General features: G+C 27.6%; 2 protein-coding genes across 2 annotated transcripts in view; one reads left to right on the forward strand and one right to left on the reverse strand.

The window, feature by feature from the left end:
* The window catches only part of LOC105847680 (uncharacterized), a 41,929-nt gene extending 37,507 nt beyond the window's left edge, over positions 1–4,422 (reverse strand). The window contains exon 1 of the mRNA XM_065811022.1: positions 4,294–4,422. Within this exon, the coding sequence (XP_065667094.1) occupies positions 4,294–4,384 (91 nt within the window). The 5' untranslated portion in view covers positions 4,385–4,422. The remainder of the gene's footprint in view (positions 1–4,293) is intronic.
* LOC101237856 (integrin alpha-7) overlaps positions 2,747–18,495 on the forward strand; it is an 81,715-nt gene continuing 65,966 nt past the window's right edge. Inside the window, exons 1-2 of the mRNA XM_065811021.1 lie at positions 2,747–2,975; positions 15,391–15,536. Coding sequence (XP_065667093.1) covers positions 2,800–2,975; positions 15,391–15,536 — 322 coding nt within the window. The 5' untranslated portion in view covers positions 2,747–2,799. The remainder of the gene's footprint in view (positions 2,976–15,390; positions 15,537–18,495) is intronic.

Here is an 18,495-nt window from a genome sequence, read left to right on the forward strand (position 1 = left end):
TCACTATAGTAATGTCCTTTATATATAGTAATCCACGATGCCTTTAGTGAATCTTTATAAAAGTACTATTAAACGAATTTACTAAAGGCATCACAAAAAAAATCCCAGAAAAATAATAATATTAATTAATGTTACTATATTTATTGCTTAATATTAAATAGCAATAATAATTAATATTAAGCATTAAATAATATTTAACGCTATAGTGATATTATATATTGCAGGAAATAAAATTTTGCATTACATAATACTATAGTAATAAAAAATAATTTCATTTAAAAAACAAGGTTCGACGCCAGCCCCAGCCCAATAAGCGACATTAGCAAGGAAGGAGGCGTGAATTTCCTAGTCAAATGCTCTTCCGCGGAGCTCTGTGATAAGACCGTAAAGGCTTCTTAGAGCACCTTAATAACGAAAAACATCTTTAATATTTGTTTAACAGAAACTGGTGCCCATAAAACAAGCTTAAAAATAATTCGAATTTCAAACTTCAGAATTTAGCATATACGGTTGCCCATTAATTACGTCAACAATATTTTGGCGATTTTTCCTCTCCCTCCCCCTCGTCAACAACTTTTCAAAATTCCAGAGACCTGCCTTTTTCTTATAGAATTACGTCAACATTTATTTACCCCCCTCCCCTAAAAATCAAATTAAAATGAATAAAAAATAAGGCATTGTTTTAAATGGACTAGTTTACAACTAAAACAAAAACTGATTAAAAGTAAAATGTTTAGAAAATAAAAAAAATTTCACAAATTTTAACTTATGAACATATTTTAAACCAATGTAAAATTAAAATGTACAAATGCTTGCCCCGAACAAAAGTGAATATAAGTAAAAGGTATAGGAAAAAAAAAACTTTTAACTTATAAACATATTTCCAGTTTATAACTACAAAGAATTACTCTAAACAAAAAACAATTTAAGGGCTCACAAAAATGTATACACCATACACGTTTAATTCATAAACAATTTTTTTTTTGTTCAAATTAATAAAATTCTCCTCCCTTTAACATTAATCCTAATCCAAATTCACAGTGAAAGCCAATTATTTTTAATAGAGCCTAGAATAACAAAAAATGCACTTAATAAATTTTATAAACTATGGGTCGGCAACCTTTTAAGACGGAAGAGCTAAAAGTTGCTATTTACAAAGTTTTTTTTAGATTTAAAGAGCTACCAACATCTTTATTTCAATATTATATTATTATTTTTGAATGAAGCTAAAAAGCTGCATCTTGACATCAAAAGAATTACACGAGGCTTGCGAGCCGCAGGTATAACCTGTTGATATAAACGTTTAAATAATATAATTTAGTCTATATACTAACATGAATCTTTTTTGTTTGCACAGCAGTCTAACCAACAACAACTTTGAAAAAATAATAATGCTACGAGTAAACATCTCGTGTGTGGTTATTTAGTTAGTAGTATGTACGTAGTATGTTGTAGTTAGTAATATGTATCGGGTCTTTTTAAAGCATAACACCGTTTTTAAAAAGTAGTAAAAAGTTGTATTAAAATACTGAAGGTTGAACGAGTATGTAACACAGGCCTGCAAACGCTGTCTAGTTTTCCTTTTTTTCAATAATTGAATTTATATAGAAAAGTACCTTTGTTGACGTCAACTTTTCTTGACCTTCCCTACTCTCCCTTGTCAACAATTGTCTAAAAAAATTCAGATCCCCTATTTTGTAGACGTAATTAATGGACAGCCCCAAGCAAAAATTGTTTAGCGTAATGTTTAGCGTCTCTGACAATTAAATCCTAACAAAAGATTTAGCTAAATTTACGCCAAACAAAGTACTTGTGCTTCTAGAAAAGCTCGTAATGTCATTTAAGCTGTTTAAATGTTTTGTGCAATGTATTGAATGCTGAATTTAGAAAATAATTTTTTAATACTAATAGTGCTTTTTGTAGTTGTTGTTGTTGCTGTTTTTATTGTTGTTGTTGTTGTTGTTGTTGTTGTTGTTATTGTTGTTGTTGTTGTGTTGTTGTTGTTGTTATTGTTGTTGTTGTTGGAGGAGAGGGGGGGGGTGCGTGTGAAGCACCCAAAGTTCATCTACCCTAGACATTGTGAAGTCCATATGTGCCCCTAATTGTCTATGATTCGACGATGTTCTTGAATCAAAGTTCTTGCCGTAGAATCAAGAGAAAAATTATCCGATGTTATGTATATAAAGATATAGCTTTATGAATTTAAATGATCTATTAAAAATCCAACAAAAAGGCTAAGCTTTAATTTAATCTATTAATTACATAATACGAACGAGGGATGGTCAGAATTGTGAACAAGCGTACTAACGCGTCCTGTAACTCAAATAATTAGAATGGCGTTACCTTCCAATGAAACATTGTTATATATTTTGCTATTATGTAAAAATGATATAATAATAGATGCAAACAAATCAATTAATGTTATATATATAAAAAATTGATCTCAGTATACTTTTTTTTAAATGACTATATCTAGTATATATATGGATACGATATATACGGTATTATATCCATATCTCGGAACTTATTGATTAAATTAACATATATATCATTAAATAACTTAACTAATTAGTTATGATGATAATGTATATTAGTTTTAACAGCAGAATATTTTATATCTTTAAATTTTATGCTGTTCAAAGAATTTTGGCTTGATTAAAAATACTTTTTATTAGGATGTTGTCAAATTATTTTTTTGACCCTTAAAGAAAAGAAGTCTTTTTTAAAAAGTGTTTTTCGTTGGCATAGCTAACTAATACTTAAAGCTATTTAACAATTTGATTCCAATTTAGTGCAGTAATGTATATTATCAACCTGCTATTACAAAGAATGCTAAAAGCATTATTATTAGTTTGGACATGTCTAGGAATAAATAGTTTTAATTTGGACTATGAGTATACAGTTTTTAAACAAGGTCCTGCTGATAGTTTTTTTGGGTTCTCTGTTACCGAATATAATAATGGAAACAAAGCTTGGTAAGTTGTGTGAATAAATAAGTAGAAATTGGATTATATCTAAATTGAATCAAGTTATTTTTGTTCAATTTAATGTCTTTATGATTTAGTGTGCATATAAAATTTTATTTTTTTTAACTATATTAAAAGTTGTTAATGCAACTTGTATTTTATTTTAATAAACAGTATTTAAAATTGCGTTGATTGAAATAACAATTCCCTAAAAATTTAGGGTTACCATAGTATTAATAAATAATTATTATATGCCCTAAGTAAACTGATCTGGACCACCTAAATATCATCATCATGATTATTATTATTATATTTTTTACCATCTTCACTTTCAAGAAGGCTGCAAACAACCACTATCTGAGTTAGAGTTACTGGAAGAGAAAAGATGAAGTTTTTAAAGCAAGATAATGCAATTAGCAGGCTACTTAAAAGATTACAAATTATATGAATCAGGAAAACAAGATGAAATGAGCAAATTCCAAGGAACTGATGTTTGAGGAAAAAAGCTAGAGGAATAAGAATTTTTGGAGCACTTTGGAACAGTCACGGTAAAAGGGTGTGACTTATTTGAATGACAAGTAACACGAGAATGAATTTTAGTAGATGGCAAAAGAGACGCTAGCTCTTTAGAGCAGCTCCCATTATAGTATTTATAGAAAAGAGAAAGAGAAACAACATTATGACAACTGTTGAAGGTTGGCTGTAAGTGCAGGTCCAACTATGTTTATAATGCATTTTTGCACCTTGTCTCAAAGAAAAAGGTATCATTTTACTCCAGACATGGCTACAGTATTCCATACAAGGACAGATTTGAGATTTATAGAGGTAAAGAATAGAATCCAGAGTAAGAAAGTGGAGTAAGAAAGATAGACATCATCATCGTCATCATTTTCATTGTCATCGTCAGGCTTCGGCGCGAGTAAATAAGTGCGGGAGCGGAGAAAAGCTCATAAAAATTTAATTTTACTCTTGTTACAAGTATTTGCTTGTAACAAGAGTAAAATTTATCGCGCTATGAAAAAATTCCTCAGATGAGCACTTTCATTAGGTTTTGACACTAACTATTTATTTATTCATTAATCAAATTTTGTAATCAAAAGAAAATAATCTGAAAATGGAACTTTGTTTTATTTCTTATTGGATGTAGTTAGCACCAAGAATTTTTAACTTTTCTAAACAATATAAATAATATAACTTTTCTAAAATCTATATATAAGAAGAAAAGAAATTGGTTTTTATTTATGAAAAAACTATACTTTTGCGAAAGCCATAAATGGCTACCCTTAAACCACTTTAGGAGAGTGTGGGAGAAAGCTAAAACTCTCACTTCCTGCTGAAACCTGCATTTTCATCATTGTCAACATCATCATCATCATTATCATCATCATTATTGTCATCATAATCACCATCATCATCATTGTTTCATGTTTATCTTGGTTTGTACTGAGACAGTAGCCACTAAACTCTAATATATCAATATCTATCTATCTATCTATATATATATATATATATATATATATATATATATATATATATATATATATATATATATATATATATATTTATATATATATATATATATTTATATATATATTTATATATTTATATATTTATATATATATATAATATATATATATATATATATATATATATATATATATATATATATATATATATATATATATATATATATATATATATATATATTTTCATTATTATTATTATATATTATATAATTTTTTACTATATAAAAAATTATAAAAATAAAGTAGTATTGTTGTTAATATAATTTAAAAAATTGTATTTTTTAATTTCTAAATTTATATTCATCTTTTACATTTGTTTTTATTATTTCTACTAAAAATACTGATTAAAAAAAGTTTTTACAAAGTAAAAAAAAGTATTTGAAAAAAAAAATAAAAATAAAAAGGAATAAACAGTTGTTATTGAAAATTAAATATTTGAACAAATTTCTTAGTTTATAAACAAAGTTTGCTGATAAAATCTGCCTTATCATAACATTATTAAATATTTATTTTTAGACATTTGTGATATTTCTTTAGTAAAATATCTGTAAATATATAGTAAAGTAGAAAAATTAAAAGTATTTAATATATATTAATATCATCAATATTTAATGATTTTTTTCTTATATTAGTTTGTAATCAATGTTTTATATTATAATAGTTTTTGAAGTTACTTTATATCATGAAATAAATAGTTAAAATTATAAAAATAAAATGATAGTTACATAAAAAGACAAATTTGTTATTGATTTAAAACATAATTCAATAAACAATGTTTTGACTAGTTTCTGATAATTTTTGTTCAGGTTATGATAATATTAAATTTGATATATTTATTTACAACAGTTAAAATACGATTAAAATTACCATTAATGACAATGGTCAATAGTGTAAAAAACTATAATGGTATTAAAAATTTAACAAATGGGTAATTAAGAATAGTTAAAAGCTTGAATAAGATGTTATCATAACCATGTCCATAATATAGAAAAAGAATTCTTGTAATGCTTCAATAAAATTCAAAATAAAATACAATTAAAGTTGTTATTTATTAGTGGAGGTTTGCAAGCTGGTAGGGTATATATATATATATATATATATATATATAAATATTTCTTCATTTTCAAGTTTGACAGTTTTAAAAAATAATTGAGTTTAAGTTATATTGCTAAAAAACCAAAGATATGATTTTATCTGTGTCAACCTTTCCTATAGTAAAAACCTTTGTGCCAATGAAAGAAAATGTTTTTTAAATCTTATCAAAAAACCTTTTCTGATTAATAACAAGCTTCATAGTTTTTCAACAGGAGAACAGTAAAAATTTGCTACAGCTGTTTGCCAAGTATAAAATCTATTATTATAATATTCAGCATAACATTATATATTCTAAGGAACAATACAACCACTATTTAAGAAAACTGGAAATGCTTAAATCAAAGTATATACATTTTTCAATAGGTATTTAACAAACAATCTTTTATATCAAGTGACTGTTACCATTACTAACTCAAATCTAATACCACTGCTAACCTCTCCTAATAAAAAATTCTATAAGCATGAGTAAAATTCTTTTTTTAACATCCATATATTCTAAGTTATTAGGATAACGATTAGCTGAAAAAAAACGAGTTTAATCTGAGTTGGTTTCTTATTAAGGCAAGTATAAATGGTAGTATTATTAGCGAACAATGCCACATAAGATGTAAAAATTTCTGGGATATTGTTAATATTAATTAAAATAAGTATAGAGCTTAAGGAACCCTCTGAAGTTACAGAATATGAAGAAGAGGGCTGTACATCAAAGTCAACTTTTATACAACAATTGGTAAAGAAGGACAATAATCTTGTTTGTTGTTTAAGATGTTACCTTATACACTGTAAGAAAAGAACTTTTGGAGAAAACCAGTATACCAAATTTTATCAAAGTTTTAATAAATGATAACCTCTCCACATCTCTGTAATGAACGATAAAACCTATTAGTTATTACTGTTTACAAATCAGTTAATAATTACAATTCAGTATACAAGTTTTTATAAATCAGTTATTACCATTACTAACCGGTTACTTTAAAATGGTTACAAATCAGTTATTACCATTACAAATCGTTTATTACCATTACAATCAGCAGTAGGACGAGAAGATCGAAATCCATATTTTTGATTAGAAAGTAAGTTAGTAGGTTCAAGATGAGAGATTAAGTGTTTGTTAATTAAAGACTCAAAAATCTTGCTCATAGTAAGGAGGCTAATGGGACGGTAGTTAGATGAGTCAGATCGCTCTTTAGAATTTTAGAAAATAGGGACAACAGATGCTGCTTTCCAGCAGGCTGAAAAACAAGGCTCTGATAAGCACTTCTGCAAAACAGGTATGTTGTTCAGACCATAAGCTGTAAAAGAGTCAGGAAATCACTTTTGATATAGAAGCTAGAGTGATAGGAATGTCTAGCAATGGATCAACCTGTTTGTCTGCTATATTAGGTAGAATGTGTTTTATGGAATTAGGAGATTAGTTGTTGAAAAGTTCTTTGCAAACAATTCAACTTTGTCTTTAGGTTAGGTAACAAAATCTGAACCATGCAAGAGAAGTGGAATAACAGATTTGCCCTTATTGTAGACACTGTTAAGATTCTCTTGAAATCTCAGGAACCTAAGTTTTGAGATGAAATACAAGATTTTGTGACCTGAGAATAGCAGGCTTCAGCGTTAGACAAAACCTTTTTACAATGGTTTCTAGCAATAGTAAACAGACATTTTTCTGGAGAATTGTTTTTATGATAGATATGGAAATAATGGTTTTGATTAAAAATTTCAGCAACACAATGAGAGGAAAACCATGGAGAAGAGCGAGGCTTGTCTTTTTTGAGAGGGAATAAAAGCTTCCATGCTAGCCTTAATCCAAAAAGTTATATAAGAAGCACAATTGTGAACAGGAAGACAAAAGATTTCTACCCAAGTGCTATCACGAAAAACATCACGGAAAGATATAAGACTCAACAGAAGAATAGTTACTTCAAAGACCTCAAATATTAGTGAATTATAGATTTAGAGATCTTGGTGATGATGATGGTTTTTTGTGTTTTATAGTTTTTGGTACTTTTGGTAGCACAGATAGAACTCAGTACACTATTTGATAGTCCAAGCAAAGAGCTCCGAATGTAGCCTCAACAATACACAACAAAAGTACCAACAGGGACACCATCCATGCGCAACATGGCATTTTTAGTACTTGGATACCTAACAATTGTTAATGGAATCAGCCTCTCTAAGAGCTATCATAGAGTTTGGGAAACCTGACTACCTGACTATCATAGAGTTTGGGAAACCTGCCGGTCTCAGAACCATAAAACTTAGTTTTAGAGCTGCACCCTCATTAGGAGATAATAGAAGTGTAATTATATAAACAGAGATATGTGATATACCTTTAGTAAGTGATATACATATAGTAAGGTATAACTTTCAACCTTCTAAGGTAGAAAATTATATTCCAAAAAGTCATACATATAATATAATACATTACAATACATTATAATACAATATTCTACCTTAGAGGTATAGTTTTCTACCTTAGAAAGTAGAAAGTTGTACTTCTTAAGGGTATATCACTTGCTCAAATTGTATCACCAACTAGAATCAATAATAACAAATATCAATCAACTGATTATGAGTTTGAGGGAAATTGATGTTGTGTTTTTTACTGCTTCATTTTAAAAATATGTTCAGCAATGTGAAAGTTGAAACTCTCTGTCAGGAGTTTTTCCATCAATAAGATTTTATTTCATGTCTTACTAATTTGTTCAACCTTTTCTTTTTTCAGGGTTGTTTTCATGTCTGAGATTTTGGGAGTTAAAACTTTTCCATTCATTAAACCCATTTTGAAACATTTGGTAATTTGCTCACTTTTGGAAGTAATCTTTATTTAAAACAAAGAAAATCTGAGAAAAGAATTAAAAAAAAGTTTGAATACAAAAGTATAAACAATGTGCAACTATTAAATGGATGCCTAAAACATCATTCAACTGAAATTATTTTACTTTAGCTCACCAATGATATACTTAAACTTTTTGATAAACAAATACATTTAGTATTAATGTTTCTTGATCTAAGTGCTGCGTTTGACACAATTACTTATTTGTTAACTAGTAAAATAGGTATAATTGACTCAAAAACTCTTAAATCTATACTCAGATGAAATTCTAAAAGCATTCCGTCCTTTATTTCAGTATAATACTCTAGCTCTTGATATATTGTAATGTCTTAGTTACATATATAAATGGATGAGTGATTTATTCTTGTGATGTGGCAAACAAGGCCACTGCCTCAAGTGCATGTCTCAGAGGGATGTGTTCATATTTTTTTTAATCATTCGATACAGGCACATTAAATTAATAAAAATTTTTTTTAAACATTCGGCAAGGTTGACTAAATTCCTTAGTTTGAATAAATGGTATTTAAATAAATAAGTACATAGGTTTACAACAGCTACTGGGTCATTCCATATCAAATCACCCAATGGTCCCCAGGGTGCCACCCTGGGGGACCATTGGGTGATTTGATATTGGTGCCATTTGCTTCAAATTTTTACCACCCACAGTATTTATGAAAAGAATACAAACCTTAAAATTTCAGCTTGATTGGCCAAACCGTTCAAAAGTTGAAATAGATTTGATATTGACAAAAATCAGAAAATTGATTTAATATTGACAAAAATCAGAAAATTTTAGGTACCTGGAGCTTACAGTAGATTTTTTTGATTTTAGACAGAGCATAACTTTGTAAATTATAAAGATGGTCACCTGAAATTTTGTATGTTGATAGTTTTTAACCCAAATAATCCAATTTTGCAGGTGTTTTTGACTGATTTTAAACAATTTTTAAGTTCTTTCACCTCAAAGTTGCTAAATAACGCAAAATTAGACAAAATTTTGGAAACTTTAATGTGCTATAGTTCAATACCAACAGACAAGCTGTACCAATTTTTTGTTATTTTTGTGTACTAGAGTAACAATTTATCTTTTTTTGCCAAGTTAATATTACTCAGAAATGGGTATCAAAGATAGTATCTCTAGAGATCCTCCGTAAAAACAACTTGTCTCCACCTATTACAAAACAGTGATAGCTTCTTGTGCCTGGGACTGTGCTCATCTCTTCATATTGTTTTTTTAGGTTAAAATAAGGTTCATGGTTTCATGGTTATTGATATCATCACTTAAAATGAAAAATATGTTGTCACCTTTAATGTTTTTTTCAGCCCATGTAAACAGTTCATTTGGTGTAAAAATCTGGTTTGCAATTGCTGCTTGTAGACTCACTTTTGCTGTTTCTCTTTTTATAGTTCCTCCTATTCCATCACATGGACTTTTGCCATGGAATGTAGCAAAGAAGTGATGCTCAGCATTTATATTGTAACCTTTAAGATGGCACATTAAGTTTAATAGACATTTGTAATTTTTGTACTGTGACCATCACTGAAGTATTGTACTTTTTTTGATTATGGATAGTTTGATTTTGATCATTGGGAGTAACTTTTTGAAAAAAAAATGAACTTTTGTTTGATCATGGTAAAGATGGTCAGAAATTTTACAATAGCATTCACATTTGAGTTAATTTTTTTCATCTTTGTAATAAACAGCAAATGAATGTAAGGTAGTTTGATCGACTTGCCAGTAAAATCCTTGTACAGCATCTTGCACAAGAAAACTATAGTTCTCTGCAAAATTCATAAGAATAAGGCAAGTATGTTCATCTAATGTTCCTTTTGCCTTTGTTAAGTAGGAGGATTGTGCTTCTTTGATTAAGTGGTGGTGACAAAGGTCATACAAAGTTTCACTTAGAGTTTCAATAAACTCAATTATGCTTGTTTGAACTGTGACAAGTGCAGTTCGGTCAGTTGACACCCATTGTTTTATGTGATCTGATTGTCAAAATCAAAATCATTATTTTCAAACACATTTTCCAAGTGTGTCTTCAAATTTACTTTACTGGGGCAGTTGGAACATAAATGAAACATGCAGCTTCGATTGTCTATATTACGAACACAAACTTTCATCAAATCTTTGTAATATATTAAATTGATCTTAGGTAAAGCAGCACACATCAACTTAGCATTTTGATGATAAGAACATACAAAAACTGAGTGACTTTTACCACTGTCAACTGTGAAGCGCCATTTTGGCCTTAGTTCACAGAACTTGCTGAATCCAACTTTGTGTGTAGGGTAAAGCTTCTTAAACTCAAGATAAAGTTCTTTTAATCAAACTAATATTAAATGTTTTTGTTTATGAGCTTTTACATTATTTATAGGCACAGAAACAAGGGGTCCTTGTCTGCCTCTCTATGTCAATAATTAGAATATGCATTTTAGATTAATTCTTACTTCGAATTGTTTTTACTGTGCATGATCTCGATAAAGTTGTATGTAATAATTATTGATGACTGAATAAATAAATAAAGTATATAAAAATAATCATTTTATGGATTAATATTACAAGAAATTATATTTCTATAGAAATCAGATGTCATAACAAAATAATAAGCTTGTTGCAAAAAATATTAATTAACAAAAAATACAAGTACAGTCTAATTAGATTGATTTGTACTCTAATTAGGTACTTAAGTATCAGAGAAGTGCGTGAGCACATACGTATAAATACAGTCTAAGTATCAGAGAAGTGTGTGAGCACACACGCATAAATACAGTCTAAGTATCAGAGAAATGTGAGCACACATCATAATCCATAAAGCGTAAGTACAATCCAAAAAAGTTATAAAATTATTTAGCTAGCAAAACTGTCTGTCAGACATAACAAACATCCCAATCAAATCAAACTTTTTTCTAACAGTCAACACAAAATAAACTTTTTAAGTCGCATAAAAATAATTTTAAACTTTGTTAACATTAAATTGTTTACATATTGGGTAAAAAGAGAAACAATTCAAACACGAAAAAGATTACTGCTTAAAGCTAAGTATTATTATAAGTAATCTATAAGTAACCTATAAGTAACCAATATGTAATTTATAAGTAACCTATAAGTAACCTATAAATAATCTATAAAAACTAAGAACGGCTCTGTGACTGAACGTTGGTGCCTTTTTTAATATTCTAAAAATTTTCAAGTATTTAATGTTTCGCTAATTTTCAAGTGTTTAATGTTTCGCTCACCTAATATGTAGTGGTGAAAAGATAATTGAAAGGCCTTTTTTAATTATAATCTAGGTTTTTATACAGTAAAAAATTAATATGAGGTACATTGCACTATCAGTAACTCAAATTTTACCTAAGATCAAATTTTCAAGTCTTTTTTTCGTGGACATTGTCTTGTGAACTCTTAGGATTCATAAATTTCAATAACTTTTTGTTTAAAAATATCTTCTAATGGCCTATTTTAGCCTTCAGGTTTAGCAAGTATTCCTTTTTCATTTTTCAACTTTCAAGCTTTCTAAACGAGATGTTCTGAAACCGAAAATGTTTTGCAAGTTTTTTCAAATGACCAACTATCAGGAGTTAGTGTTAGTAGTTAAACTTTTTCTTCCTTCAAACTTATTTCATTTTATTTTTTGTTGCAGTCTGATTCTTCCTACCATTCTACAATATGATATTTTATCACAATCTTCATTTAAAACTCTTCCCACACAACATTTCTCTGATATTTTTTATTAATCTAAAAATATAAAAATCGAGGGTTAAACATGTAACATTATAATCTAAAAAAAAACTTTTTTGTATTTTTCCAGTAATAAAATCAATAAAAGTGAAATCTCAAGTACAAATGTGATTAAAACTGTCTAAAATGCAACCAATAAACTATTTCTGAATATAATTATTTCTGCATACATTTTTAATATTGCAAGAACCAAAAACTAAAAATTTTTTGGTTCTTGCAATATTAAAAACTAAAATAGTAAAATGCAGAAAATATTGTGTTTTAACACAAACTCATTAAGCAATTGAAGTATTTTACACTCAAATTATAACCATGTGAAAATTTAATCATTATAATTGAATCAGTGAAAAGAAGAACAGTACTAGTTCAATATTTTCATTTTGAGATAATCAATGTTTAAGTTTTAAACAGTTATATTTTTAAACTATTTATCTATCTACTTTATGGCAAAAAATAATGAAAGAAAAATGGACTAGTATTATTTTTGTAATACATAGATCGACATAAATTAAATGAAATGAAAAAAAAGTGCAAATAACAAAAAATTGACTATTACTGTTCTTCTTCTCACCAATTCAATTATATAATATGCATAAAATTAAACTAATACCTATAATAAAACCATATCAAATAAATTAAGTTAAGACACTGATAATGTTATTATAGGGAAAACTGATTATATTTATTCAGGGAAAATTAAAATTATACACCATAGAGCTACAATCATGTCATAAGATAGAGTATAGGACTTTTAATTTTTTTTGGTGATTGTTTATATATGGAACCTTGCCAGTAAAAAGTTTCATTATTTATTTCAACTGTCTATACTACTTTTTATGCCTGCAAAGTGAGTATAATTTATCATATTTTTTTAAAAAAGTGATATTTTAACAGGCTGCTGCAAGTTCTAAAATAACTTTTAAAACATAATTTTACATTTTTCCGCAAGAGATTAATCTAAGTACACAAAAGTAACTAAAAATTGGCACAGTTTTTCTTTTGGTATTGAGCTTTAGCACAAGTTTCCAAAATTTCTAATATTGCGATATTTAGCAACTTTTATGTAGTAGAACTCAAAAATTGTTTGAAATCAGTCAAAAAAACCTGCATAAATATATAATTTGGCTGAAAAACTGTTACCATTAAAAATTTCAGGTGATGATCTATTTTATTTAAAAAGCTATGATCTGTTAAAAATCAAAAAAATCTCCTGTAAGCTCCAGATACTCAAATTTTTCCGATTCTGGTCTTTATTGATTCAATTATAACTTTTGAATGGTTTGGTCAATCAAGCTGAAATTTTTAGGATTGTATCTTTTTTAGAAAAGATGTGGGTGGTTAAAACTAAAAGTAAATTAGTGGTGGTGCCCTGGGCACTTATATATATATATATATATTTATTACAAACGATATTAGAATAGAATAGAAAAGATGCTGTACACACTTAAGATGTGTTGACAGCGCCGTGCTGTAACTTTTGGGGGCCCTGTGCAGAAACTAAAAAAAAAAATTTTTTCTTTTAATTCGTAGTAATTTATGGTATTGGAGAAGTTTTTCTAATTTATTTAATAGGGGCCCAGTGCGATTGCACTTGTTGCACTTGCGATAGAACGGCGCTGTGTGTTGAGTCTTTTTTACGTAGAATTAAGACTCAACACGCCTATGACAGCTGATTACAAAATATAGTGTTTAGAAACCAAAATATTTATCAATGCTGTTTTTAAAAAGGTTTAAGTTATCTTTATCTATTGTCCATTGAGGAAGAGAATTTCAATCGTTTGTAACTCTGTTTGTGAAGAATGGTGACGAATTCTCGAATTGTCTGTGTATTCTATAATCGTTACTTCTACTTGATCGTTTCAGCTCAAAATTTAATGGGGGGTGGTGAAAATTACCAATATCTTTTCCTTTTGAGATCTTATACATTTGAATCAGATCACCTCTTCTTCTATCATGCAAAGTTGGCAATTCAAGTATCTTTAATCTTTCTTCATACGATTTCCCCCTTAAAGATTTGATTATAGTTGCACGAGTGTTGCACAAGTTCAAGATTGTCAATGTCCTTCTTCCAAAATGGACTCCGAATGGCTGCTCCATATTCCAAATAAGGACGTACTAATTTGTATAATGACTTTAATGAAAATTCATCTAAATACTCAAAAGAGTTTTTGATCATGCCTAATTTTCTGTTTGCTTTGCCTATAGCTGAATTAATACAATATTTCTACTCTAGATTATTTGAAATGAAAATCCCAAGATCTTTTCCTATTGTTGTTTCTGTTAAAACAGAGTTGTTCAATTTATATTCATATCTAGGATTTTTTACCAATATACATGACTTTACATTTTGATTCATTAAATTTAATCAACCAATCTTCAGACCATTTTAGTAACATGTTAATGTCCTCTTGTAATAATTTATTGAAATTGAAATAACTTTGGTATTGTCTGCATATAATTTAGTGACTTTATTAATCCCTCTATATAAGTCGTTAGTGAAGATAACAAATAAAAGAGGTCCGAGTACTGAACCTTGCAGTACTCCACAAGTAGCCATCTTCCAACTTGAAATATATTCTCCTATCGCCACACTCTGAGTTCAATCTGACAAAAATGATTTACACCAATTTAACAAAGATGATCCAAATCCCAGTCTAAATTTTTCCAGTAATTTCCTGTGAGAGACTGAATTATATGCTTTTTTGGAATCCAAAATCAAAACATCGACTGAAATGTATTCTTCATACGCTTGCGTGATTAAATCTAATGTTTCCATGAACGTTTGTGTAATTAAATCTAATGTTTATTTTGTAGTATATTATAAAAGTGTTAGACCATAGTTACAAACCATATTTAGAAGTATATTCCAAAGTGAAATATTAATCGATTACCAAAACTTTACTTCAACTTTTATAAAAGTTGCATTTTTTTAAAATTTAAATATTAAAAAAAACTACCAGTTTTTGTGTAACTTGAAATAGTGTGTAAAAATTTGTGTATTCTAAAGCTTAAAATCAAAGCATGTCATTCTTACAAAAATAAGAAATAAACTAAAAAAAGAAAAGTTAATGGAAGTTTTTGATAAAATCTATATATTTAAAATACATTCTTTTTAACTGTAAAATTAAAAGTAACAGCATTTTTACTTTCTTTCAAGTTTTTATTTTAAATGGTATATTTTATATTAGATTTATTGGCATATATGCCATAAACATTTAAATGCTTTGCTTTTAGGATTATTGTTGGAGCTCCCTTGGCAAATAGCAGCTATTTAAAGGGTTCTGATCGTTTGAAATCAGGAGGCATTTATAAATGTGATCCAGCAAGTCCGTCCAGTGACTGTAGTCAAGTATCAGATCAAATTATGTTTGATGACAAAGGTAAAAAATTCTTAATAACATAATTTTTTATGAAATAGTTAACTTGATATAATAGAAGTTAAAGTAATATACTAGCTGTCATGACCCGTAAAATACGGGTCTTGGGAATCTAATCCACACCGATTTTTTCTATTCTTAATTCTTACTTCAATATTTTTTAGTAAGAGAAAAATAACTATATACAAGTAGAAAAACTATACTTATTGTTTATTTGCTATAAAAAAAATTTCTATTATAAATAACTTTAAAAAACTTTAAACGTTTTGGTATATGTTGGTATTTATCAAAGGATTGAATATTAGTACCAGTCTAAATAATATTTATAATACCTTCTTGAAATGTATTAATTAATTACAATCAGCATAAAAAGTTAAAAAAAACATGAGATGACTTAAATATATGTAACAACGGAGTTATCATAACCCATATAATACTGGTCACGGTAAGTCTATTCCATGCTGACCATTTTAATTTCACTTTATTTCAATAATTTTTAAAAAGGAGAAAAACATAAAAATCTTTGTTTTGAGTTAACGATTAATGTTCAATACTTTATAACTTCTATAAATTTCTATAAATAAAAAAATAAAAAACAAAAAAATGGGGGCGGGAGATTTTTTTTTTCTTTAATAAGTTTCTACTCATTTTTTTCTTCAGATCTGCAGCTTATTAGGACTCTTGCCCCGTTAATTTTAAAGAAAAATCAAGTTTTCATGTAAAATATTTTTTCTATAAGAAAGTTGTCTCTTTAATGCACATTAATAAATTAAGCGTCTCTATCATGGCATATGCTCAACTTATTTTTAATGGTGTTATCATGTTTTTAGAAATTTTTAAAGCTTTTTAATGTTTTTAGAACCTTTAAAAAAGCTTTTTAAAAAATTCTCTTTCTTTCGTTTATTATAGTATATAGTATCTTTATATATGTTATTACTTAGTTACATAATACTAATTATAGATGCAGCGTTTTTTTTCCACCACTCTCTCTCCTCATACTTTACTTTCTACAGGATCCACACTCTAAATTAAAATGCATATATATAAGGGGAGGGGGGTTGGTTAAGCTTTTACCCTAAATTTGGGCCCCCACCTTATGTGCCTTGTGAGATTTAGGCCCTCAGTTTGATCTGCAATATGCTGAAAAGCTTTGTAAAATATATCTAAAATCAAAAAAATTATGATATGATAAGAAGTAAAAACATTACCTATTAACACTACCAACCAATTTACCTGTTGCTGATGTTTTTTCTGGAGCATTATTAAAAATAGTCAAAATCTGAAAGAAAAGGCATTTATTGCAAAGTCAATTATCATAAATCATCCAGGTCATATTTAAAAATCTGGAAAATTGTTTGGGTAAAATATCCGGAAAAAATCCACAATATATTTTTCCCTAATTTTACTCTTAAGTTTGCTTTTAAAGGAGTTGTTTCAAATTTTTTTCCAAATTTTTTAAAAATTTTTGTGTGAGTGATGAGTGAAAAAGCTTAAAAAACAAATAACAAAAATATATACATGTTAACTTGTATGTATGGACAACATTTTGGATATCCAGAAAAACTAAAAGTTGAGAAAAATATCCGAAATTCTGTATATATCCGGAAAAAGATAATCCCTGAATTACACAAAATTTAATAAATAAAAATAAAATAATAAAAACATAAAAGCTATCAGTGCAAACAAATTATACAAAGTAAACATGTAAAGCGCTAAAGTAGAACTAAAGAATTAGAATAACAACTAAATTTAAAATGCATAATAATACATAATATTTGCAGTTTAACTTGAAAAATAACTCTACCACCATGAGATAATAAAGGTAAAGTTATAAAAACAAACAAAAAATGAGATTTTTCACTTTAACTTCTCCCACTTCACTTTTGGTAAGGGTAATCCCTTCCCTTTAATAAATTGTGGGGAAATGTTATTGCCTATTCTAGATATAGAGGGCGTTTTGTAGAAATTGACGATTGTGCTCCGTAATTTTGAAATCTGTGTCATTGGCCATGACAGAAAAATACAAACTGCAATTTCACAACTACTTAGATCAAACACATTTTATTTAAACAGCCCATAAGTAAATGTACAATTTCATTACATTATGATAAATACAAACTTTTAAACTGAAGATAAAGGTAAATTATAATTTAAAACCTACAATATGTGATAAGCTATGGCAATAAAATTAAAATAGCAATCAAAATATTGTTATCCATTTTCAAACATATACAAAAAAAAAATTGTTAAATCAGAAACTTAAAAAAAAAAGCAAATGTAAATTTTTTAAGAAGTAAAGTTGAAAGATTCTTTAAAAGTAAATTTAACTTTATAAGTATAAATCTAAATATCACCACCAGACAACAACACTGTTCTAAATAATTAGATTCATATAAAACACGGTTGAATATCTAAATAAAACAAAAACAAAAAATAAATAACACCTTGCTTATTTCTAAAATAAGGTCATCTTCAGCTTCTATAAAATTTACAGCTTTTCGAGGTACAATTTCAATACATCTACAAAACAAAACACCTACAAAACAAAACATGTTTCATTAACTAAAACATTAAAAAGTTAAACTTTAGTAACTTTAAAAACAGATTGAAAAATTACAAAATATACTTATTTTTTATAAATAAAAGTATATTCAATAATTATAATATTTATGATAATGATAAAAGAGATATTCAAAAATATTTCAGATATTTATGAAAGTTAAATTAGAAATTCAAATACTTACACATGCACATCTACAATGCCTTGTGCATTAAAAGTAAAGGCGTCCGAATTGACTCTTCCAATACTATACGAAGTATAATACTATTTTGATAGTTTTCTAAATTCTGTCATTGTTGTGCACTCGGTTTAAAAAGTTTAACGGGGTGTGTTAAAATAGTTGTAAAACTCTAAATTTCCTTATTACCTTTATAATGAGCAAGTTAAACAATTTTTTATTAA

The sequence above is a fragment of the Hydra vulgaris genome, chromosome 11 (assembly GCF_038396675.1).
Source record: "Hydra vulgaris chromosome 11, alternate assembly HydraT2T_AEP".
Taxonomy (NCBI): Eukaryota; Metazoa; Cnidaria; class Hydrozoa; order Anthoathecata; family Hydridae; genus Hydra; species Hydra vulgaris.